The sequence below is a fragment of the Phaenicophaeus curvirostris genome, chromosome 8, assembly GCF_032191515.1.
Source record: "Phaenicophaeus curvirostris isolate KB17595 chromosome 8, BPBGC_Pcur_1.0, whole genome shotgun sequence".
NCBI classification, from domain to species: Eukaryota; Metazoa; Chordata; class Aves; order Cuculiformes; family Cuculidae; genus Phaenicophaeus; species Phaenicophaeus curvirostris.
This window is the reverse complement of record NC_091399.1, coordinates 1038829-1065039: the sequence shown is the minus strand read 5'-3', so window position 1 is coordinate 1065039 and position 26211 is coordinate 1038829. Positions and strand designations below refer to the sequence as shown.

At 45.0% G+C, this 26211-nt stretch overlaps 1 protein-coding gene across 1 annotated transcript; it reads right to left on the bottom strand.

Annotated features, from left to right (window-relative positions):
• Positions 1-6514: 6514 nt before the first annotated feature.
• On the bottom strand, positions 6515-25466 carry LOC138723167 (cystathionine gamma-lyase-like). The gene is made up of 12 exons (XM_069862072.1): positions 25272-25466; positions 22900-22981; positions 22255-22350; positions 17689-17798; positions 17043-17174; positions 15614-15671; positions 14778-14855; positions 13463-13615; positions 13122-13243; positions 11017-11069; positions 9631-9769; positions 6515-7230 (listed from the first exon to the last, which is right to left on the bottom strand). Exons 1-12 carry the CDS (start codon positions 25431-25433, stop codon positions 7210-7212), a joined length of 1206 nt encoding a protein of 401 aa, XP_069718173.1. The 5' UTR covers positions 25434-25466; the 3' UTR covers positions 6515-7209.
• Between the last annotated feature and the right edge of the window lie 745 nt (positions 25467-26211).

Below are 26211 nucleotides of genomic sequence, written 5' to 3'. Positions count from 1 at the left end.
GGAGGGTCAGGCGTCTGTTCCCACTCAGCAGGGACATAAAAAGCCAGAGTAGCTGGACTTTTTTCAGGGAACGGTGTCAGGCTCAAAATATCTTGGGTTTCATCACATCTTTCCCTTTCTCTGTCCCTAGCAATGCCTTGACAGCCCCAGTCAGAAACAGAAAACTTTCACCAAGAAAGCCAGTGTTTCCATGGAACACGCTTGGAGAAAGCAGCACACACGGATCTCCTGCAGTGAGAGGAGGGGAAGGCTCACTGCTCTGCAGGGAGGAGCTGCCAGCTCTGGAGAGGGCTCTACTGCCTTTAAGAGTGCAGAGCAGCCACAAGACAAGGGCAGAAAGGGCAGGTGAGCTGAGGGGAATGCCCTCGTTGGGAAGGCTGAAGGACAGCAGTGCCCGACGCTGCGCAAATACCTGGCTAGGTAAACACGCAGAGAGGAAACAAAGGCAGTTACACAGCCTCCTGATTTAATATGATATAATAGGTGAAAAATGTGTTATGCAATAGAGTAAAAATAAATTTTCTTGGTTGCTTGTAGAGACAGAAACAAAGGCTGAAAGCTTTAGGAGAAAAATCTTTCAATCCTCCTCCCTGCTTTGACATCCCAGGGACACAGCCAGTGGAACTGGGGATGCATCTCCAACCTCAGCAAACGCCCAGAGCACCCTGGATGTCTGTAGAGACTGAGGTGTTCTCACCTCCACACAAGCTGGATGGTGGGAAACTCCAGAGATGTGGAGCTGGGTTTGGCCACAGCAAGACTGGCAGTGCAATAGCTGTGTCTTTGTTTCCATCTTACAACACCTAGCTTTTTAGCAGGGAATGAGAGATTCATTATTTTTCTAATGAAAGACAATAAAATGGAGGGAAAAAAATGCATTTGTAAATCAGCTACTGTGCACAGCAGCAGATAAAAAAATATTAAGCACTTGCCAGGCTCAAACTCATTTTAGTGTTTTACAAAGAGAGGTCTGCAACAGATAAGAAGCTGTACCAATACAAAACCACATCTGCTTCGCTGGAGTTAATGACTTCAAGTCCACTAAATCCATATATATGCAGGATAAAGAGCTGCCATTCCCCAGCCCATGCTCTGACACAGCAGCAGGATAAGATGAAGCATCTTCATATTTCTGTGTTCGTGGTCAGCGGTGACAGCAAGGGCCAGTCTGCAAAACTGCAAAGTGGCGAGTGTCTCCATTAAAATGGAAAATATGCATGGTGTTGCTTGACATTTGCTATGTATACAAGTTTATATAGTTATGACAAATGGCAGATTTCAATTACAGCAACTTTCCTGTAAGTGAAAGCTGGAAGTTTCTAAGAACTATTCTGACTAATGTGGTACATCTCCCGGCTGTGCTATGGCCAGAAAGCAAGAAGCCCTCCATCAAACCACTGCAACTGCAACTGCAGCCAATAAATGCTAAAAAAAACTCAAGTTAGGGGAATCTGAGGCTGGGAGAGAGCACAGGAGGTGCTGACTCCTGCACTTGCTGCAATTTGTAACACTGGGATTGGGAGCCAGGAGCTGCATCTCCTCTGCACAGCACTGCAGGGATGGAGATTGAGGTTCCAAAACCTTCCTTGGAGGATGTTACCACTCACCAGAGCTCCCACAGTTGGACCTGGCTGCCCCTGGCATCCACCACAGGAGATCTGGGATGGAGAAACCCACACACGTCTTTCCTCAAATACCTCTGTCAGTCAGTTGGAATGGGAAGAGCAGCACCTCCTCACCTTCTTGATAGTAAAGAAGGCAGAAAACAGCCAGATGGGGATCACTCTTGCATACAGCTTAAAATGACAACTTGGTCCAAAGTTTTTCAGTGAAAGTGTAATTTTATTTCGGCACACAGCATTAACTCTTAGAGCCAAGCCCAGGAAAGAGCAAACGAGCTGTGGCCCATGGGCTGTGCCCAGGGTAGAGGGAGAAATTTGGCACAGCCCTGCAGACAGCAAGACAGGAGCATCACCTGCAGCAAAACCAAAGTGATCTCCATAATTCAGGGTTTAGGTCTTTCCAGCAGAACCCACCTCCTTGCAGCTGGCGGTGAGGAGCCTTGCTGGGGAACAGGTAGCTCCTGCTGCTGCTCCTGATTGCTCACACCTCTGCCAAGAAATGGGGCACCCCAAACAGAGAAACTCTCAGAAACTAAACCAGTCCCACCAGCGCTGGTGCAGAGGAGCGAGCACATGCCCAGAATAGCAATTTCCTCAGCAGAGGTGTCTCTCCTGCCTCAGAAGGACTGCTGAATTTGCCTTTCACTCTCTGATTCAAGCCAGCAAGTCGGTGCATGGCAGATGAGGAAGCGCAGGTGCTGGCAGAGCTTTCAGTGTTGAAAGCCAGCCCTGTTCTCAATTATTTCTGAGACATTCACTCTCCTAAGCAGATTCCTGCTGGTGTAAGGACAAGGGCCATTTTGCCTTAGGCATTGCACATCAACCTCAGAGGGTGAGGAGTAGACCTGTAATACTGCACTGGATTCTATGCAGGAGCTGCCCCACTTCCATGTTCCACCAATGCCATGAAGCCACTTTGCAGGCTGCAGTTTCTCAGAACAGACGCAGTTTAATTGGTCTTATTTCTAGGCTTAGTGCTATACAATTATTTTCCTGGGAACAAATGTAGTCTTTATTCAATACGAGTGTGATCTGGACCTCAACATGAAAAAGAAATTCCCCTTGAAGTTTAATGCAATCTGAATCCACATCTGCAAAATCTAATCAAAGGATGAAACACACCCTTTTAGCTTCAGAAAGAATGCAATAAGTGAAATGCACGATGGATCTGGAGTCAACCCATGAGAGGAGGCAAATAGGACGACTCCAAAAAAAGTTAGGGGAAAAAAAAGGGATATTTAGAAAGGATCTCAAAGGATCTTCTATTCAGATGTATAATCAGGTTGGTGCTTTCTCCTACCATTCACTTCAACTTCTGGTGGAAGGTGTCCCTGCCTGTGGAAGGGGGTTTGGAACTGGATGATCTTTAAGTTCCCTTCCAACCCAAACTCTATGATTCTATGAACCCTCCCCATGAGAAGACCACCTCCTGCCAGGTCCACCATGAGGCCAGCCCCAGCCACAGAGGATACCCCTGTGGCCAACTTCAGGATGCTATTGCTTGTATTAAGAAAAATCACTGAACAATTCATTGAGAATTTAGGTGCTGGTCGTTTCATCTGTCCTTTCTCCAAATAAATGGTATAAAGGAAGTCCATGTCTGCAGAAAGCAGCAGCCAAAGAATTAGGAAACACACAAGCTATTAATTTCATGGTAGATATTCTTTTGATAGAAACCAGGCACTCGTGTCCCTTTGCAAGCAGCCAAAGAGCAGCAGTTCCCACACCAGGACCTGAAGCTCCCTACACAAAGCAGCAGCTACACAATTACTAGAAAAACACTTGTTGGAGAGACTTTCTATAGATCAGCTTTCACCAGCTGCCAACCTGGTGTAATCAGTAACTAGTATTTTGGAGGAAGAAAACTAAACCAGAACCCACACTGTCACACAGAACACACAGGAACCTTCTTGAACCTGCCATGAGCTGCGGAGAGGGTCCTGCCTGGCCTGGAAAAGATAGAGGCTCTAGGAGGGCCAAGCCAACCAGCACAAAAGTGGATCTCCCCAGCCCTCAAACTGTGACTCTTCAGAGGATCATCCTTCCAAATATTTCATGTGAAGACAGCAGTAACGGTTAACAGAGCACTAGACCTGGGAAAACGTCAGCAGAAGGATGAGTACCCCCATTTTAAAGCTGGTTTATGTAGCAGCATTTAAAACTTGTTGACTTGTTGAGGTGCTGAGGGGCATGGTTTAGTCATTGATAGGAATGGTTGGACTCAATGATCCAGTGGGTCTTTTCCAACCTGGTGATTCTGATTCTATGATTCTATGATTTGACTTTTACAAGAAGATAAATACTTCCTGACCTGGAGCAAGGCTGGAAGGGGTCAGTTTAGCCCTCGATCCACCAAAATGAGCTCCATCAAGACTGCACGACGTATGGGGATGGCAGGACCCAGCCTACCACCACCACTGCTCCCTGCTTCAGGATCAGTTGGCATTGTACTTGTCCCCTCCAGGGCTCTGACCTACAGTTCAGCCTCCCAGGGCTCAGCTCTCCCCTCACCATCCAGCCACAAACCAAGTGCAGGCATTATTGTACTCGACATTTCAGTGAAATCTTATTTCGACATTTGAGATCTAATTTGGAAACATTGATCAAGGATATTTAGATGAATAAAGAATAATGGGAAAATTGCTTCTGGTTTCTGCTCTCTCAGGAAGGGGAAAAATGCAAGCTGCTCACCTTGCATCCTCTGCATAAGCAGGGGTGTGGGGTTTCCAGCCCATCACTGCCACCTAAGGGTGCCAACTCTCCCTGGCACATCTGCATTGCCCCATGGCTTCCTGGCAGATGCAGGCACATCTTCAGTTTATCCCTTCTAGAACTACCCATTTTCACCACTCATTACATCCGTGTTAGTGAAGGCACTAGAAAAACGATCTGGACTGGGAATATATAACTTAAATCAGATATTTACTCAAAAAAAATGCTGTAATCAAACCCATGAATATTTAAATGAGAGATTAACATGGAAGAGAAGATGGTTTACACTAAAGCAGGGAGAGCTGCTAGCTCACACAGTACAGCCACCACCCCTCTGAGGCTCTTCAGCAGCAGCTGTCAGCTTTTTGAAAAATAATAAGAGCTCCTTATTTTTGTACCACCTACCAGCCCACACCCTGTGTCACAGGGTGAGATTAAACAGGTGAGATTCTGACAGGTGGCTAAGGAGGCCCTCCCATCGAGTCACAAGGCTCAAGAAAGACCCTCTTGCTTCCTAAACACCCCTCAGAGAGGACATCTAGACGCAGCTGGATCGATTCTCTAGTCCCAGACTTGGTCGACGGTTTATGACTAAGATTATGTGTGTGTGCTTATACACACTTTTGCCACGAGTCAGAATCTGGTTGCCTGTGAGGTTCTCCTTAGAGACTGGTACTCACGAAGTTAATAAGTGTGGCTTGTAGCCCAAATAGGGCAGCCAGCAACCACTTGCAGCAAAGCCTGTCAGAGATAATTTTGCAATGCTGAACTGATAAGTAATTTAATTAGAACAATGAAAACAAATTCAGGATTACCATGATAAATTCACTGCTGTGTTTAGCACTTAAACACTTACAATTGGTTAACACTTAGTATATATAAAGCAAGTGATAATGAAATAAAACTTGAGTTAGTAATTTTCCCCAGAGAACATCTGACAAGAGTCAGAAGTGCACAATTCTTACCAAAAAGGTGTCCCTTCTGGGGGGAAAGGAAGAGATGTTCAGGCCCATTGACATGTCGGTCAGTTAAGGTAGTCGTGTGACCCCTCCTCTCAAGGTAAAAAGGGCCTCAGACGCCAATTTTATACCTTTTGAGAAGTTTTTTAGTGCTTCTTGACAGGGTGGGTCTAAGTCAACTAGTAGGTATTTATTGGCTCTTGGCAAGGACGCTTGTGTCCTCTGAAGTGGGGATTCAACATTTTGCCGCACCTCTGGAGTGGGGAGCTCAGTTCATGCTTTCTGGGTTGTCTTTGTTTTTATGGGAAACAACACCAGGCTGTAAGGCCTTCACCCCACCCCAGGTGTCGCTTAGCTGATATGAATGTCAAGCCACCGCTCAATCTGTCTGATTTACCAGATGCAATTGCCAGTTGCCGGCCACCCCCTTTGCCAGCCGCTCTCTTTTGCAAAAATCAAGCTTATTTTGCAGACCAAGCTATCTTTTGCCAACTCACAGTGCCACAGGGCTTAGCCACTCCATCCTACACCCCCGTCGCATCTTACTCATTCTGTGCAGACTTTTATGACGTACTTAGTAGCGCAAATAAGTAAATGTGGTGTTTGTCAGCCCTGCATACCTTCACCTCAGTTCTCCCAAGAGTTAATCTTTATTTAATCATTCTAGATAATCCGGAGTAGTCTATTTCTGTGTTGATATATGTAATAGTTTGCTGCTCAGAAGGCACAGTGCCTGGACAGGATGATAGGATTATCTTTGTACTGTAGTTCACACCAAAATACTATTATTGACCTGGTATAGAATGCACAGCCTTATTTTAATTACAACAAATAGAAATCTCTACCAATTTAAATCTCTGCTTGAGCACAGACGCTGTTCTGGGCCATGTAAGGCAGGCAGGGCTCTGCAGTTCTCAGCAAGCAGATGCAGACACACACTCTCTGTGCTGGTCCCCTCTCAGGGCCAGCAGACCGATGCACCATGACAAAGGTTCAGTGTGCCTGCACCACCACCACTGCTGTGCAAACCACAGCTCCACCACTTCTGACTTACTTTATCATCCCAAAAGCAGATCCTAGGCTCTCAGCACACTGCTGACAGTAAAAACATCAATGACATCATTTTCCCATAGGAAAACTTACACAAATCCAGTGTCATTTTATCATCTGGTTTTGAATGAAAGTAGAATATGCAAATGGCAAAACACATAACACATCAGGGAAATTCAAAGCATATTTTAATTAAAATTATTCTAGTTCCCAATGTAAATTAAATCATTAGCACAATTAACATTACATGATTTTTTTAAAAAGGGAAAGAATCCTCTTTAGGAAGTTACTACTGTTTACCAGGTGTTGGGTTTTGCTTTATTTTTAATACTCCATAAATATCAACAGATGAAAAAGCATTTAACCACATTTCCAACCTAATCAAAAGAAAATCTAAGTTAAATCAGCACATTTTAAGTTGGACTGTTGGATTAGAGGCAAAGAGAAAATTAACCGTGCATCCTGAAGAGCAGGAACAGACACTAGCCCTTCTGATCTAACATCCTGCACCACTACTATGACAAATGAGAAACACTGATCTCCACTGACAGAACCCAGATCAGATTCCTGAGTGCGCATCATGGCTGTTCTCGAACACAACTTAGCAACTCCACAAATTCCAAAGCCAAAGGATTCCAGCTAAACAAAAGTGGCCCCCCAGGAGAACCCAGGCTGTGTGCCACAGTGCACAGTCCATATACAGACATCAGTAGAATAAACCTAGCAGCACAAAGTGAGAACTCCCAGTGTCAGACAGAGCAGATTTCAATTCGCAAAGGCAAATCAAAGGAAAATCATTAGCGATTCAGTGTTCCGTGTTATCTTCTTTAGCCGTTTCATTCAATTCCAAGTTCTGGTTTTACATGTCAAGGTTTACGGTCTGCAAACTGAAACGACAAGTAAGAACGTGAGATAATTATGCTATGCATCTGTAAGAACCATGCATTTTATTTTTCCTTCTCATAAATCAGATACATTTCAGCATTCAATTATCTTCATGCTCTGGGCTGGCATACAGTACATGCGGTTACTGTGACTAATTTTCTATTTCGCCAAACAAAAAGAAAAAAAAAAGAAAGAAAAAACAGAAGAACAAAATATTTCCTCTCTGTACACCACATATGACTACTACACATGCTACAATTGTTGCAGGACCCAAATTTATAGCATACCCACCACCACCATACTCTCCCACACAGATAACGCTCTCTTTCAAAAACCTTTATTTTCTTAATTCTTTTGGGGGAAGAAAAAGAACAAGGTAGTGCTGAACCTAGAGCTGCCTCAGCCATTAACCTGGAGCTGACTCAAGGTCCACCAAAGACTGTGAACTCTGTCCTCAGCATTGCAAAGACTCCCAAGAAGTCAACAAATCTGCATAATTCCCAATCAAAAAAACCAAACAGACAAACTAACAAGAGGTACAGTATTCCTGCAGTACAAAAGCATAACTTGGGATAAGGGAAGAAAGAAATTCATGCTTTTTTAGTGTGGTTATTTATTAAACTTCACCCCAATACTTGCTGAAACCCCCTTACGCATGCGCCTCACTGCAGTCCTGGGTTTGACTCCTCCTCTCCTTGACCCTCCTACCCACCTCAGGGCATGGCAGAGAGCATGCTGCCCTGAGGAAATGTTTTCACTGCCTGGTAGCAACATGCCTAATACCTCCATCGGCCTGTGTGGGAGCAATGGGTGACCAACTGGATACAAACAGACTAGGAGTACATTTCAATTTTGTAAATCAAAAGTTTTTGACTTTCCAGGAGTGAAGTTCTATATCAGGCAAACGGGATACTTGGGAACAGAACCTAAAGTTGTAAAGACAGAATAACAAATTTTATAGATGGGATTATGTGACAGTAGCTGGTAGTTCCTCAGAATGAAAACTAAGCTTGCAACAAGAACCAAAGATCTAGTATGCATCCTTCAGCAATAGATATCCCAAGATCAGCAACAGCATTTGCAAGGACTGGCTAGCACTTTGCTCTGGCAGCACTATCTCTGGGATCTTTTTGTTGCCTGCCAGTATCGGGAGGGAACCTCTCCACAACACATAATAATGCTTATGAAGGCTGGAAAGATTTTCATCTTCCACTGAAGCTCTGTAGAACAGACAGAATTATAAGTTGAGGCAGGGTGCCTGGGTAGGCTTAAGGCATCTAGTTCACGTGCCTTGCTTACATGCTCAGACCCAAAGCTGCCACGAGATTTCACATCAAGAGGAATTTTCCTGCGTACCTGAAGGTCAGGGACCTCCTTCTGAGAAAAACAAAGGACCTTTTACATGATGTGATGTGCTTCCTAAGACCATCTGGGAAACTCATCTAATAAGTAATTTGCAATTGCAGAAACCAGAGACATTGGCAATGCCCTTGATAAGTCATAGCATGATAAATACAGAGTAGAGCATGACATGGCATGTTCTGCAGTGAAATACTGGCACATCAAGCTGCAAGTCTGCAGCTGCCAAAGGGGATCAATTAGACTGACATACCGCTTCAAAGCCAAGGGCCCACACTTCATATTTTTCAACTATGGCTAACCTTTTCCAGTAAAAATAAAAAAGTGATTTAAAAAAGCAGCTTCCAAAAAAAAAACATTATTCCATCAGTCACAGCAGTAGCCAATCCAAAGCACAGCACAAATCCGTGTAGGACCAAAAGACAAGGCACATTTAACCAGGGGAGACCTGCACATACACACATATTTATACTCGTACACAAACAGTTCTACACCTCATGTATTTAGGTGAACTGCTTGGAGAAGGAAAGTAAATACATGGCACCACACAGACCACCACATGTAAAGAATATTTTTAATCCTTTGCCAAAATACACAATTCTGGGTTGAGTAGATATAGTGCTTATAAACAAAATGCCCTTACTCAAATGTTACACTTACATTTGGTAGAAGCTGTTTTCTTGAAGTTCCTTAATGTATTTCAACCCTCTCTAAACTATGGCATGAGAACGGAAGCACTCAGTGAGCTGCCCATATGAGAGTCTCCCCTCAGCCTGACTTGAGTGACTCTCCCTGTCACTCAGGCGCCAGTAGCTGAACCTACGCCAATTCAAACTGTGACTGACAGGGCCTGTAAACTCTGCTGCACGCAGAAACTGAACGACAACAGCTCTACAGCTGCACACATACTTTGAAAGGCACAGTCATGAGTAGCTTAAAAATTAAGTGAGGTAAGAATTGCCAGGAGACAGTTTAGCAAGAAAAGCAGAGAACTAGAGGGGAAATGATTTTGAGTGATGGCACTAAGGTAACAACCCACTTACCGCAGCTTTCAGAGCTTGATCTAGATCTTCCAGTAAATCTTCTTCATCTTCCAAACCAACTGACAGGCGAATTAATGTATCACTGATTCCAAGAGCTTCTCTATCTTTCTTAGGCACTGAAGCGTGAGTCATGATGGCCCTAGAGGAAAAAATAGCCTTTCTTCTAAGGAGTTTTTACTTTTATCAGTAAAGACCAAAGAAATTGGTTTCCTGCTAGCATCCCCTGAAATTCCATGAAGACTTTACACCTTGTGTGTACCACCTGCTGGTTAACCCAGAAATGGAAGGAGAGACGGTCATCAGTTGCTGTAAATTATGCAAACTGCAGACAAGTCAGTGACTTGTATATCCCAGTGCTTCAAGACTATTTCCAAGCTACAAACAGTGAATAAGAAGTGGATATTAACAATCTGGAAATTAAAAAGCAGGGAGGAAAAATCCTATTCCTCTTCCTTCCAGACTTTTAATGGGTTTCTTTTCTGAAAAACAGTATCCAAGAGCTCTAATTTAAGCCTGTGGAGAAATAGCTATAGTATACCATTTGCAGTATTAAATCTCCAGATCTGTTTTTTTTAAGTTCTGGTGTTTTCAGATCACCTGTCAAACTGGACCACTTACATTGATGAGTGTGTTCTCTCCAGCTATGGAAGACAGAGGTAAAAAGCTCTTTCCCCATTGTGCTCAGTCACTGATATCCACCAGTTAACAACTACATTTCAGGTGCTCGAGGGTTTTAAGCTTTGCTGTTATTCTAAAATGAGCAACTGAAATGATTTAGCATGTAAGTTTAGTTATAATGTTCCATGTATCTTTTTGAAAGCAAGTTGGATACAAATAAAATAATCCAGTTCCATAAAGATCCCATTATTAGCCTTTTAACCTAGATGGGGGGAACTAAGTGTTACCAAAATCCCCACAAAATGTACCTGCCACGGAGAGAGATGCTGCTGGGTGTAGCGTACTGAACATGCCCTCTTGTGTAAGCAGACCGAATGGCAGATTTCTTTCCTCAACAACATAACCAAAGCTGCTCAATCCTACTTATTCAAACACATGCTGATTTCCTGGATTTGTTATCATAGCAACAAATTGCAGCTCAGTCTCCCAGTTAAAACAAGGAAGCATAGAAATCCTTTCACCCAGTTAAAACAAGGAAGCATAGAAATCCTTTCATCATTGCATTCTTATATTCAGGAAAGTCATGCCCATTTGGGAAGTAGCCGCTGGGTTTTGTGCTGTACAGCATACTATCCTTGACTCTCAATTGCATGCAAAATATCTTAGTTCCATGCACTAGAAAATTTTAGAACTCTCATAAAAATAGATAAGAAACTTTTTTGTTACTCTGCAGCTATTTTTAGACTTTTAAGATGAAGAATGACTTACGGATGCTCTGCTAGGCTTTCATATCCACCCAGGCTCTCAGCCAGTGCAAACACCTAGTGGAAAAAATTAAACAGAAGTTAACAAAAGAAGTGTAATGTTATGAATGCTTAGAAAGAGACACTAGGGGAAAAAGGTATGCTTAGTTTTCTTACTTTTGAATATTTTATGTAAGTTTTTCCATAGTAACTTTTAGATTATAAAAGGTATGAGCTGTAATTAGGAAAAAAGTGTATACTTAACAGGTAAAAAACATTAAGATTGAAAATAGGCTTGCCCTAAAAAGGCTCTGAAGAGACACTAATGCAAAAGTGATCAAAATATGCCCATGTTGAGCAAATCTAACTTGGGAGTAGTTCCTTGGACGCAATGCACAGGCAGCAATAGAGGACAAGCAGAAGGGAAAACACAACAGGAAGGAGCAGGCTCTGCTGGGCGCCACTGGAGCTTTCCTTCTGTTCAGAGGAAGGATAGAGCAGGCTGCCTCAATAAAACAAAACTCAGATCACCAAAATTCCAGTTATGCTTGAAGCAGTTATATCTTATCCTTACACTCTTCTTTCAGCAATGCTCATCCATGTTTATATTCACCATTTTTGCTTTTCAGGATGGCAAACAGCAGACTTGACAGACTTGACCCAAACATTTCTGATTCTCCCCGTGAGGCTGAACAGATTTTTTTTAACCATTGCTCGAGTCTGACAGCTATCTTAGTATTTTGAAAAGCAGCCTAAATTTCTCAGTGCCTAACAGGACCACTGTTTGCGGAACGCTTATCGTTAGCAGTGATCTTTGAAATACGGACATATATTCCTGGATGACAAAAAGGCTCTCTAGCAAGCCAGCTGCACTCAAGCACAGCTTCACAACTGGTCTGATGAAATGCGCTTACTGCCCTCAACACCTCTCTGCAGCCCCAGTTGCTCACATTGATTTTTTTATCCTTTTAAAAAAACCCAAAACCAAACAACTACACCTATCAACCAGAAAATCCCCCACTCAGTCTCGTTTATGGCTTCACTTCTGTACCAAATGAGTGACAAACTGATGTCTACTCAAGCTAAAGGGCTGAAGTGAATATACAACTAGGGACTACTGGAAGTACTGTACTCCCTGATGCTTTTTGTCAAAGCTGGTAGATCTCCCGTGCCAGGATTAAATGCTGTCTCTCACATAAAAGGATATCTTTAGTAAATTATTTTTCAGTTGATAACACTACCTGGCAAGTAAGACAGACGAGGAGGAGAAGGAAGTTCTAATTTACCTTTGTCAATCATGAGTTATTTCTTTTTCCAAGAACAAAACAGCAAAAACGCAAAAGCAGGAAGAAAACGAATCAGAGACTAGCCAACACGCTAATGAGTATGGTCAGAATTAATACATTGTAAAGACATAAGCAAAAGCCTGTGGTTTAGGAAATACAAACAAACATCTGCTCTCCAAGCTGAGGGACTCCCTCTTTGCTTCATGATTCACATCATTTCTCAATGAGCTTTTCTCCTGATGAGTTCTTTGAAATATTACAACAATATTACACCAGCCAGGGCTCCTCTGCTTTCAAATACTACAAGAATGTTAGCAAAAGGCTGGTATGCAAGCCCTTTATTAGAAGCAATGTCTGAGCTAACCTGTATACACTACACCCTACTGTGTAAACAAACCCTTCAAATGAGCTGAGGTATCTTTCTGTTTCCTCTCAGCAGCCTCCCATTTACAAATAATCTATTATTTAGAGATGGTTACGCCCAGAAGACTTTAGGAGCTTTGGAAGTACAGAGGAATACTCTTCTCGAATCCCAACTAAAACCACTTCCTTCCATTGTGACCCTCAGTAGGACAGGTTCAAGTCCTGTCCAAGGCTCAAGTCCTCAAGTCTAAGAGGGTGGTGAGGCACTGGAAAAGGATGGCCAGAGAAGTCATGGATGCCCAGTCCCTGGAGGTGTTCAAGGCCAGGCTGGATGAGACTTTGAGCAACCTGATCCAGTGGAAGGTGCTCCTGCCCATGGCAGGGAGTTGGAACTAGATGATCTTTAAGATCCCTTCTAACCCAAAACATTCTGTGTTTCCAGGAATTCCTTCTAAGGCAGTGGCTATTTAGAGTCATTTACCTTTAAATTCTTGAGAAAGGCAGTAGCATGTTCGAGCTTTCCTTTAATGTAAAAGGATAACATCCCAGGACAACCACTGCACTGTCGCTTGACCAGCTCATGCTGGGGGTGCGAAGGCAAACCTGAAATTTGTAGAAGCCACTTTAAGTTAATTATCATCACTTCAAAGGGAAAAACTGTTCACCTTCAGCAGTTCTGTGATGGAACAGCCCATGACCAAGGTAGACACCTAACCCAGAGTCACTGACTGTGAGGAGTGCTCTAACAAGCACGTAGCAACACAGTCCCCAAATCCAGCCTCACTCTAAGGAGTCACCTGCTCTGAAATCTTGCCAGCCTACCTGGGAAAATTACTTTTTCCACTCGGGAATCAGACTCAAGAAATCGGGCAACAGCTAATGCATTGTGGAAATGTTGTTTCATCCGGATTTGCAGTGTCTTCAAACCACGATTGCACAGGTAACAGTCAAAGGGAGATGGAATAGCCCCAAGAGCTACAGAAATCAAACCAAAATTCCATATTAAAAAAAGGGTTGGGTTTTTTTTTTTAAGTAAAACAAAACACAGTTCTAATCTCCAAAATCTCTAAAGTTACAACACGACAAGTGCAAAGACATGATGCAATGTGCTCCTCACCTCCCACATATGGGATGCCAATTAATGAGCTGAATTAACAAGCTGAGACCTTCAAGGATTAAATATATTAGACATAATATGCCTTTACAGCTTCTGTTGTAGACAGGAGAGAGAGAGAAAACTGCAGAAATTTACTCATTACAATTAAAAGCAGTAAAATTGTTAAAACCAACCTATATATGAAAATTCTACATTAGGCACATCCCCTGATGTGTAAATGAGTTTAAAAACCCCAGATGTACATGACAGAAGTTAGACAAAGTTAAATAAATGCATACTTTGAAGATTTGTTTGCGTCTTTATGCATGAAGTCAACTGAACACAGGAAATGATGGTACTCTTTCTACCAAGGTCTTATTTATAACTCAAAGAGACACTTTGTAAGCAGTCACACCCCACATACCCCACATAACTGCAGGTGCTGCACACAGCTGACAAGACTGCAGCTGCTCTGCAGCTGATGCTTTCAGGTTGTGCCACATCTCCTGCCTCTGTGCATGAAGTACAGAATATAGGCAGAGATCCCTGTGCCACACCAGCACGTAGCTCCAGGAAACACAACAGAGAGAGGCTCCACCACAAAGTCCTCCCTCGGGAGCAGCAGGGCACACACTTCTTGGGGGAAGGCAGGGATAGAGGGGAACTGCAGCCCTGCAGCTAACACCCCACTCACCAGCCACTGGTGAGCAAATGCTGAACAACCCATGCTGCTCCCAGTGCTTTTCTATATCATAGAAGCAGTCAGATGTAGAGACCAGTGTCATGAATTCTATTTAGGAGAGGAGCCACAGAGGCACACTGAAAGTGATCCTGTTTGCGCAAGGCCACCCTGTGCATCAGTGAAAGGCAGGGAATTCAGGTTTCTTACATTTGTGTTACTGCTTTCTCTCCAGTCATTTACACTTATGCACATCTAATTGCCTGAGCTACATCTCTAGATACTTCTGTGCATGTGAGCATTACAAGCTGGTATAATTGAATATGATTTATTTCAAGGTATTTCCTATATTGACTACTTACAGTTTTGTAAGAATTTGAGCCTTTCGTAGAGGTCATCACAGTTTACTGAAACAAGTCCCATTACAACATCACTATGCCCTAAAAATGGAAGACAAGAACAGAATCAGTCACTCCATCTGCTCCAGGGTTCTGCCACAAACACCCATTTTCCCAGTCTTGGTGCTAATACAGTCCCATTTAGCAAGAATCTGGGTTCCTTCTCATTGCTACAGCTGTCCTTGCTCTGCAGCACATGAATCATAAGGCAGATTTCAGCAGTGTGCTCTGCCAGGGGCTGTACATGCACCCCCAGACACTTCCTACACCTGCCACTGCTAACTCCCAGAAAGCAGGATGTGGAAGAGGAATCAAGTGTGTCCTGCAGAGCAGCGCCAGGCTGCAAGAGTTGAAGGCCAGCCAGGAAACTTCCACTTACGTCCACACTGCCAGGGACACGCGGTTACAGCACAGATACAGTCACCTTAGCTCCCAGCCCGGGCGGTTTGGGAAACACCACAGCGGACGTGCTTCTGGGCAGGCTCCAACACAGCCTTATTAAATCTCCTTTGAATGTTAATACAATTTCTGAAATACCTTCTACTGAAGACACCGGCTTTGTTGTAGTCAAATTAAAGTCAACATGGCTATAAACACCTCTAGGTCTATTATTTGACACCTGGTCAATATTCCTTCTTACATGAATAGCTGAGGAGCTAGGAAGACTAATGTCAGTTCAATGGCCCATTTCCTTTAATAGTCCATCTAAGAACTACTGGCAAGAACATTGGGTTTTGGGAACTGCCTGCAGCCAGACTGTTTTTAAACAGCTAGCCTGAGTTTTGAGCTTGCTTACTTACCATTCATGTACTTGGTTGCAGAATACATACAGATATCAGCCCCCAGAGACAAAGGACGCTGAAATGAAATGAAAATAATAACTCTGATTAAAGCTTTTGTGCACTCCAGTTCAATGTTCAAGCTATCCAGAAAAGCTGTGATCCAACACAGAAAAGAGCAATAGGTGGAGAAACTAAAAAAAAAAAAAACAACTACAAAAAATAACACCAAACTTAACACCCTAACACCCTAAAGACGAAAACCTGAGAAGGAAGACAGAAATAATACACTGCAAACACCATAGTACAGGGAAGCAGTCTGAATTCCAGATAAGCACAATAAAAAGAACCCACAATAAAATGTGATTTAAAAGCCCTGGTCTAATTCCCATCAGCTTCAGGGAGAGGAGTGATTGAAAACATCTAACATACCACCTGCTCATATGTGTGAAAAAACAGTTATATTGCTTAGCTGAGGCAGGGATCAGTAACGGTATTTACTTTAAAATATATTTCCTTAGAAAATTAAGACCTCACAGTCCACAATGCAAAAAAAAAAATATGGCATTGTTTTCTAGATATCAGCATTGGTGAAACTGCACCAAAAGAACAACTGAAAACCTGAAAAAAAAGTGCAAAGGGTTTTGTTTGCCAGGTCTTTCACCCCCAGCTTCTCAGCTTTCTTCCCAGGACCTTTTTTAAGGTGGGAAACAAACTGAGATGGTGATGGGCGAGAAGTCATGAACAATATTTTTTTTAATCGGTCACTAAGTAAAGGACTTTGCACATAATATAAACATAATATAAACATATTACAAAGACTGAAGAGAACCAATATGTTAAAAAGTAACAAAGCAAGTAGACTTAGAATAAAAGACTGCTGTCAGATTAAACACTGACTTCCATTCAAGGAATGTGGAGAACATGCATTCCCAATGTGCAGGCAGGAGAACAGCAGCATAAACACCTTTTACATTCAATACTGCTGTACAAATCACTCCAAGATGATGATCTTAGCACCACGAATCAGCAGCAGTCTGCAGAGGTTTAAAGACATTACCTATTTTCTTACTAGAATTAATCATTATGACTGACTCCTTCTTAGCACCAGGCTAATAAAAGATACATTAACTAGCTTGTATATCCAGATGCTTCCTTTTCATCTTTCATACATGCCTTTTGGAAGTAATATACAGTGTGTGGAGAAGAGGGAAATTACCAAGCCTTTGGTACACACAAGACAAAGTCAAGTGCTGCTTTAGCTAAGCATTAACACCTTCTGTAAAGCTCTCTTAATTTATAAAGACTTCTGTACCCTTAACAAAAACAAAGGCACTTTGCCTTTTGCACTCATAAAAAAGTTTTACTTTAGACCTGAAACACAAGGGATTAGTTTGGTCTAGCTTCAAATACACTGAAATAACAGGGTAATTGCAAACAAAGTGCTTACCTGGAAATAAGCAGACATAAAAGTGTTGTCTACCACTAGAAGAACACCTTTATGTTTATGCACTACATCTGCACAGGCCTGAATGTCAATGATCTTCAGCGTGGGGTTTGTGGGTGTTTCAATCCAAACGAGCTGGAGCAATTCAACAACACAAAACATCAGTTTAGAGATCAGACACTGCTGCTGGTGATACATGTGTAAGTCAAATGCCTTTAAATCTTAACTCGCTAAGCGCCAGCTTCCCATGTGGGTTTGCAGAGGGGAACTAAGAAAGCATCCCTACTGAATAAAGGCAAAGTTTCTGGGGAGTGGCAGTAGTTTTCACAAAAGTGACTGATACGCAAGAAGAACATCAAAACTTTTGAGAACACCTGAGGAAGGCCTGGCATAGCCAGAAGAAAACCCTTAGAACTGCAGGTTTGGAAGCCTTTACCAGCTGAATTATCTTCCACTTCAATAAGGCACAAACATCACCAAGTGGCCTGCAGTGGGAACATGCCAAAGCCAGCTGCACTCGAACCTCTCCCTGCAGAGGCCAACCCTGCAGCTCCCTCCGCTTCATGCATACCCTCAATACCACAGAAGCAAGAATAAAATCATTTAACAACATTAAGCAAGGAGGTTCAGCAATTTTCATTGCCCATACCTTGGTCTTTGGCGTAATTGCAGCTTCCAGGCATTCCGGTTTTGTACAGTCAACAAAATTGACATTCAAACCCATTTTCATGGCTACTTCTCTGAAGTATCTGTTTGTACCTAAAAAAAAACCCAAACAATTCCAAATCAAACAAAACAAAAAATCAGAGACAAAAAATGAAGCAACTTCCTTCACTTTTTTTCACTGATCTCCAGCCTCTTGTATGCATCCATGGAAAGTCAGGAAAGTGCAGTTTTTATGCTGTACGCCATAAATATAGCACATTAGTGGTTCTTTTTTTCTAGAAAGTTTAAAAAACATCACAGAGAAGTAAAAACGGGAACATGGAATCAGAGTGATGTATGAAATATGCTCAGTTAATAGCTGCTCAGGGACTTTTAACCAGAAAATTCAGTAGACCTTTCTTAGTCTGCCTGCTCCTATCTTCTCCTCCAGCTCTTTGCCAAGTCTTGTACTCTCTTCCCCCCACCCCATTTTTAGTAACTTTTTTCCACAACTTACTTTTAATTTTTTTTTTCTATTTAATAAGCTTAACTGAGAATCTGGGAAAGGAAGAATCAAGGGTTACACTCCAGCTACTATGTTTCTTACCATTCAATTAAATAAACACGTAGTAAAGAAGATAAAATAGTGATTATTTCCTTTCTTTCCATATTTGAAGCCTTTCATTGGACAGACTAAAAGAAGAAACCAGAAACAACCAGTTGATCACTAGATGTGCAACTTGCTGACTATCTCACAATGCCATCTGGATTAAAAATTAATTAATTAGGTCTTTTTGCTAAGGTTATTGAACATTTACTCACTTATGCAGAACATCCGATCGCCATTTAGCCATAAACTCATGGGACATGCAGAGCGAGCAGGACTCTGTGTGCTGCAGGCCAAGTCTGAACAACGTTTATGGGGTTTGGGTTTTTTTTTTTCAGAGAAGACTTGTGTTTCTGCAATAAGCTATACACTGTATTCTCTCTTGTGCTGTAAGAAGCTTATTCAACCATGGGAAATTTTCACATATGCTGTCAACTGTACAAATACAAACCATGGAAAAGTTGCTTTGCAATCATCTTAGTTTTAATAATAGCACACTTGCAGAAAACCCAGATGGAAATGAGAGGTTACATTGAAAGTAGCCCTTTTAAAAAAGGGCTGCCCAGAACTCTGAGGCAGTTACTATCCACAGCTCCTCTTCACACCTCCCAAAACTCAGCATCTCTTAAACACACCCTAGGCAATACACACTACCCTCAACAGCATGTAATTTTCTGTTACAGTTTTTCTGAGAGCCTTGAAGACTCTGGACCTATTTGAGTTCATACCCACAAGTTTATGGGGCCTGATGGGATCCACTCAAGAGTATTGAAGGAGCTGGCGGATGTGCTGGCCAAACCCCTTTCCATCATCTTCCAGCAGTCCTGGCTGACTGGGGAAGTTCCACTGGACCGGAGGCTGGTTGATATTGTGCCCATCTACAAGAAGGGTCGCAGGGAGGATCCAGAGAACTACAGGCCTGTCAGTCTGACCTCAGTGCCAGGGAAAGTCATGGAACAGGTGATCTTGAGTGCTACCATGAAGCACAAGCAAGAGAACCAGGTGATTGGACTCGATGATCTGGTGGATCTCTTCCAACCTGGTGATTCTATGATTCTATGATCAGGCCCAGTCAACACAGGTTCATGAAAGGAAGGTCTTGCTAAACTAACCTGATTGCCTTCTATGATAAAGTGACTCGGCTGCTGGATGAGGGAAAGGCTGTGGATGTGGTCTTCCTGGACTTCAGTAAAGCCTTTGACACAGTTTCTCACAGCATTCTGCTTCAGAAACTGTCAGCCTCTGGCCTGGACAGGCGCACATTCTCCTGGGTGGAAAACTGGTTGGATGGCCGGGCCCAGAGAGTGGTGGGAAATGGTGTGAAATCCAGCTGGAGGCCAGTGACAAGTGGGCTTCCCCAGGGCTCAGTGCTGGGTCCAGCCCTGTTCAATGTCTTTATCAATGACCTGGATGAAGGCATCGAGTGCACCCTTAGCAAGTTTGCGGACGACACTAAGCTGGGTTGAAGTGTCGATCTGCTGGAGGGTAGGGAGGCTCTGCAAAGGGATCTGAACAGGCTGGACCGCTGGGCTGAGACCAGTGGCATGAGGGTTAGCATGGCCAAATGCCGGGTCCTGCACTTGGGGCACAACAACCCTGTGCAGTGCTACAGACTAGGAGAAGTCTGGCTGGAGAGCTGCCTGAAAAAGAAAGACTTGGGGGTGTTGGTTGACAGGGTCTGAACATGAGCCATCAGTGTGCCCAGGTGGCCAAGAAGGCCAATGGCATCTTGGCTTGTAGCAGAAACGGTGTGACCAGCAGGTCCAGGGAGGTTATTCTCCCTCTGGACTCGGCACTGGTGAGACCGCTCCTTGAATCCTGTGTTCAGTTCTGGGCCCCTCACCACAAGAAGGATGTTGAGGCTCTGGAGCGAGTCCAGAGAAGAGCAACAAAGCTGGTGAAGGGGCTGGAGAACAGGCCTTATGAGGAATGGCTGAGAGAGCTGGGGTTGTTTAGCCTGGAGAAGAGGAGGCTGAGTTGCTCTCTACAACTACCTGAAAGGAGATTGTGGAGAGGAGGGAGCTGGCCTCTTCTCCCAAGTGACAGGGGACAGGACAAGGGGCAATGACCTCAAACTCTGCCAGGGGAGGTTCAAGCTTGACATCAGGGAAAAAATTTTCACTGAAAGGGTCATTGGGCACTGGAACAGGCTGCCCAGGGAGGTGTCTGAGTTAACTTCCCTGGAGGTGTTTAGAAGACAAGTGGATGAGGTGCTGAGGGGAATGGTTTAGTCATTGATAGGAATGGTTGTACTCAATGATCCAGTGGGTCTTTTCCAACCTAGCGATTCTGTGAGTTGGCAAGCGCAGTACTGCTGTCCTATCCAACCAGGCTTGTCACAAAAATGAGCCAAAGCGAGTGCCTCAGAGGGAGCAGGGACACATGCCAGCACTCAACGCCCAGAGACTCAAAGGTTGCTGACATACAAAAGGCTACCCAGGGCAAGCATGATGGAAGAGTAAACCTCGCACGGCAAAAAGTAGCCAGAGCAGGCAACAGCTAGGAAGCAGCTGAGAATGGACCAGGCTGCAGTGCACGAGTTAGAAATGTGAGCAGGAAGGAGGACTAGAAACAGCCAGAAGACTACAGCCTAGGAGAAAAGCAAGATGAAACTTAGGGATGAGGAGCCCTTCATATCCAAGGGAAGAGTGAAGGGGCTGAACACATACTGGCCACAGCAGACAGCAGTAGATCCACAGCCATACCATCTCATGGAATAAAGTCACCTGTGGGGAAGGCAGTCTCTTTCCAATGAAAGTATGGAAAAAAAAATTCAGGGAAGAAACAGTGGAATTCATCCCTGTGAAAACCACCACCAGCTGAAGCTTTAATGAGTGGGTGAACTGGTTTTACTTGAAAATAATACACCCATGGGTCTTTCTGAGCGAGAAACTGATAATATGTTTCAGACAAATGACTGGAATTTGCTGAGTTCTGTGGTGGGAGGGCTGCAAATTAAAGGAGCAGACAGCTAGTAGGGATTCCTGCTGTATTCACTCATCTTGGCTCCAGAGGTACTTTGGAGAAGAGCTATCTAGCATGACAGAACTAAGACATTAAAAGCAAACGTGTGCATATACATCTTTAGTGCACAAGCATACAGATCAGACTGGCAAACAGTAATCACTCTCAGCAATGGCAAAGGTGATTAGTCTTGCTAAAAGGTTTTCCAGCTATTGCTTAGGAAAACGCTACCTGTGGCTGACTCCTCTAACCCTCCTTTGAAAACCAAGCAGATTCGATCTCTTTGTACTAAATCCTTGAAGCAGACAGAGGGAGACAAGCTTCACTATCAATGAAATACAGGAGTCAGGTACTGAGGACACCAACTGTCACAGACAGTCCTGGCAGGCTTCCCTGTTATGGACTTTTGGGTGTCATTAACCTTCTGGAGGACTTTGGCAGAGGTTGATGCACTCTTAAGAGTTTCTTGGAAGAATGGATCCAGAAAACCCTATGCAAGGTCAAAATCTGATAGTGGGCTAAAGCATTCAGGAGGCATGGGCAAAAGAGACACAAGTTGTGCTTTCAGGGAATGTGACAGAACAGTTGTCTGAAATCGTCCAGATAAAATGCTGTTTGGTAAAGCATCAAACCTAGGAAAGGAGTAGTAGAAATACCACAAGCTGGAAAGCTGTGTTGCATTGGATGCAGGGAGTCCTGCTCTGCAAACAAATCTGTGTGACGCTAATATGTTGCTATTTACCCCTCACTCAAGCCTATACTACCAGTTAGCTATATTTTTTAAACCTCCGTGTTGCACCGCAGAATCTTTCAGTGCTTGAATTTCTAACACCAAACTCAGACAGGACTGTTCTGTGTTCTCACAGACTGAACAGGCTTTAAATAAAAGGAATTTCCTACATAGGAAATTCAGAAAGTTGAATTGAGAATCACAAGCAGGTGTAATACATGTAATCACTCACACAATGGAGATCAAAAACGCACTTGTGATTTACATACCTCCATAGACATCATCCATGCAGATAATCGTATCTCCTGCTTTTAACAGGTGAGTAATATTCAAAGTAGCAGCTAAGCCAGAAGCATAAGCTAAACCTAAAAAAAGAAAAGAGTCAGTGGCAGAAAGGCTGTATTTTAATGTGATACAACCTTGTCAAACTTGCCTCACTTTGCTTTTAACAGGAACCTGTTCTGTCACTCTCTCTTACGCTATCTCAGTTGTTAAATGGACTCAGTAAAAGCAGCAGTGTGGTTTTAGACAGGGTGGAAGCCAGGGTGAACACTGCTAATGCAGCCCAGTACAGCTGCTGCGGGGCTCCTGCTTCCCACTGCTCTCAGTGCTGCTGCACAAGGATGGATTCAGTTTAGCTTAGGAATGAGAGGAATGCAGCAAGAGGAAGCAATGTCACTACAGAAAGTCCAGTGCTTGAGTCGGACTTGCCTGAACGATATGTGTTTAGACTTCCACACGATGAAGCAGCTCTTGCCCATGACCAGTATCCAGCAGCTGCGAGAGCCTTGCTGTGATACGACTGCTGTTGTGATACTATCTCAGTGGCCTCACTCCCGAGAGCATGTCTACTGAAGATGTTATCAGAATACACGAACACTGACATCTGCTCGAGGAATCTATTAATTGCTTACAGTATTTAGCTCCATCTAGGACTGCCACAGCCTTCTCCAGGCAATTCCGGGTAGGGTTTCCACTCCGGCTGTAGTCATAACCCTATTGTGAAAGCAAGAAAAAAAAATATCTTGAGAGAGCCCTGAGAAAGTTTTGCAGTAACAGTCCTAGGTTCCTTTAAAAGCCCTTGCTCTCAGCCCTGCAGTTATGCATCCACCTCCTACAGGAACAGCAGGCTGGGTTTCTGGCTACAACAGGCTGCTATGCGCCACATCCAACAGGGCATCCCCAACCTGTAAATAGCTTCTGGAGGTGCAGTGGGGGAAGTACTGCACTGCTAGCCACGCTCTTCTACTTCTTCCTAATATCCATCTCTGGTCACTGTTGGAGAAAAGGCCTTGGTCTGACATGGTCCACTTATTCTTACACCTCAGGAAGAACCTGCCCCATCTCTGCTATGCTCTGCTTGAAAGACAGAAACATAGAATGATTTGGGTTGAAAGAGATCTTTAAGCTCATCCAGTCCCAACCCCCCCTGCCATGGGCAGGGACATCTTCCTCTGATCAGGTTGCCCAAAGCGCCCTCCAACCTGGCCTTGAACACTTCCAGGCATGGGGCTTCCATGACTTCTCTGGGCAACCTGTTCCAGTGCCTCACCACCCTCACGGCATAAAAATTTATTCCTAATGTCTAAACTAAGTCTTCCCTCTTTCAGCTTAAAACAATTACCCCCCATCCTATCTCTGCACTCCCTGATGAAGAGCCCCTTCCCAGCTTTCCTGTAGGCCCCTTTTAAGTACTACAAGGCTGCTCTAAGGTCTCCCCAGAGCATTCTCTTCTCTAGGTTAAACAAGCCCAACACTCTCAGCCTGTCCTCCTATGGGAGGTGCTCCAGCATTCTGATGATCTCCGCAGACCTCCTCTGGACTTGTTCCAACAGATCCATACTGCAGGGCACTAGTCAGGGCTAACCTGCACACATCAAATTTCACAAAAGCTCAAAGGTTCCCTGGCATGCAATCAGACCAAGTTACACACTTCAGTGCAACAGCTGTTCTGCGAATACTGAGAAAATATAACAAGAAATAAAATTCTCATGCATGCATGGACGCATTTGTTACAGAGAGAACTTGGTTGAGCATCTTGGTATTTGCATACTTTCAAGACTTCTGTTTAATGACAACTCCATCATATTCAGGAACGTGGCAGATTGCTCATCCGTACGTGCACAGAGCAGCGCGCAAGGCTTCCTGCTGCAGTCTTTTTTCACACAGCTGCCTACTCACAAGCAGTCACAATTTCAGTTTGTGTGGCTGATTTTGTTGGACTCAAGGATCACATGGCAACCTTGTGTTGCCCAACCAGCACATCAGTGACGTCCAGACCTCGCGCTTGGAACAAAGACTCACTTGTGCCTTGCGAATCAGTGTTATCTCTCTCACACATGCAATGCAGCAATCAGAAACTTCACAGTGAGCACCTCCAGAACTTTCTATGCCACAACCACAGAACAAACACTTGCAAAACCACCCTCAGCTCGGCAGGAGAGCAGGAGAATCATATGCTTGGGTTATATATCATGGGTCATACACCCATGGCTTGTGTTGGAAGGGACCCTAAAGGTCATCTAGCTGCAACCCCAGAGACATCCCACTAGATCCGGCTGCCCAAGGCTCCATCCAACCTGGCCCTGAACAACCTGGCTCCAGGGACAGGACAGCCACAGCTTCCCTGGGCAAACTGTGCCAGCACCTCACCACCCTCATTGTGAAGAATCTCTTTCTTATGTCTAGTCTTCCTTATGTCTAGCCCCTTTTCATTTTATACTCATTGTCTCTAATCCTATCACTACAACAACAGTCCCTGCCCAGCTTTCTTGTAGCCCCTTCAGGTACTGGAAGGTTGTTATAAGGTCTCCCTGGAGCCTTCTCTTCTCCAGGCTGAACAACCCCATCCCTCTCAGCCTGTCCTCACAGCAGAGGTGTTCCAGCCCTCTGATCATCTTGGTAGCTTCCTCTGCACCCGTTCCAACAGCTCCATCTCCTTCTTATGCTGAGAACTGAAGACAGAACTGGACACAGTACTCCAGATGAGGTCTCACAAGAGAGGAATATAGGGGCAGAACCCCCTCCCTCGCCCCGCTGCCCACGCTTCTCTCGATGCAGCCCAGGACACACGGTTGGTCTCTGGGCTGCGAGCGCACATCCGCCGGCTCATGTCGAGCTTCTCATCGACGAGCACCCCGAGTCCTTTTCCGCAGGAAGCCGAGCAGCCGCTGCCGCGGGCTGTGCCGAAAAGAAAACGCCGAGCGTCGCCCCCCGGCGGGGCCCGGACCCGCGGCCGCAGGCTCACGGCGCCGGGACCGCCCGCCGCCCCCCGCCCCGCGCTCACCGCGTGCTGCCCGGGCGCCTGCTGCTTGAAGGTGGTGGAGAGGGAGACGGGCGGCACCAAGGCGCCCGAGCGCCACTGCTCGGGCTCCTGCCCGGCGTGGATGGCCTGCGTGGCGAAGTGCGCGAAGGGAGGCAGGAAGCCCCGCGTGCCGCCGCGCTCCATGGCTGCTGCCACCACCCCGCCGCCCGCGCCGCATGAAACACCGCGGCCGCCCCGCCCCGGGGGCACGGCACGGGCGGGGCCTCGCCGCCGCTCCCCATTGGCTGGGGCGGGGCCGGCAGCGCCCCCTATTGGGCGGGGCGGGGCGGCAGGTCTCGGGGCGGCGCGGTACCCCCCGCCCGCCAGGGAGCCGACAGCCCCCAGCGGGGTCCGGTGGAGGCGGCGAGCGGCGGGGCTGGGGGCTGCCCTCCGCCCCGGTCCCAGCGCCGTCGGGCAGGCCAGGCGGCGAGTCAGTGTGGCTCAGTTCCTGAGAGCAGCTGTTCATAGAACCATTGAATCGCAGAATCACCGGGATCGTTGAGTGCAACCGTTCCCATCAATCACTAAACCACGTCCCTGCGCACGTCGTCTACCCCTCTTTTAAACACCTCCAGGGATGGGGACTCAAACACCGCCCTGGGCAGCCTGTTCCAGTGCCCAATGACCCTTTCTGTGAAAAATTTTTTCTTGATATCCAATCTGAACCTTCCCTGGCGGAGCTTGAGGCCATTGCCCATTGTCCTGTCCCCTGTCACTTGGGAGAAGAGGCCAGCACCCTCCTCTCTACAACCTCCTTTCAGGTAGTTGTAGAGAGCAATGAGGTCTCCCCTCAGCCTCCTCCAGGCTAAACAACCCCAGCTCCCTCAGCCGCTCCTCATAAGGCCTGTTCTCCAGCCCCTTCACCAGCTTTGTTGCTCTTCTCTGGACTCGCTCCAGAGCCTCAACATCCTTCTTGTGGTGA

Coding starts and splice junctions, on each gene's coding strand:
- LOC138723167 (XM_069862072.1), bottom strand. CDS start 25,433: ATGGAGCGCGGCGGCACGCGGGGCTTCCTGCCTCCCTTCGCGCACTTC. Junction 22,351..22,899: donor CCTAGATGGAGCTAAATACT/GTAAGCAATTAA, acceptor TTCTTTTTTTAG/GTTTAGCTTATGCTTCTGGC. Junction 13,244..13,462: donor GGAAAAAGTAATTTTCCCAG/GTAGGCTGGCAA, acceptor TACAAATTTCAG/GTTTGCCTTCGCACCCCCAG.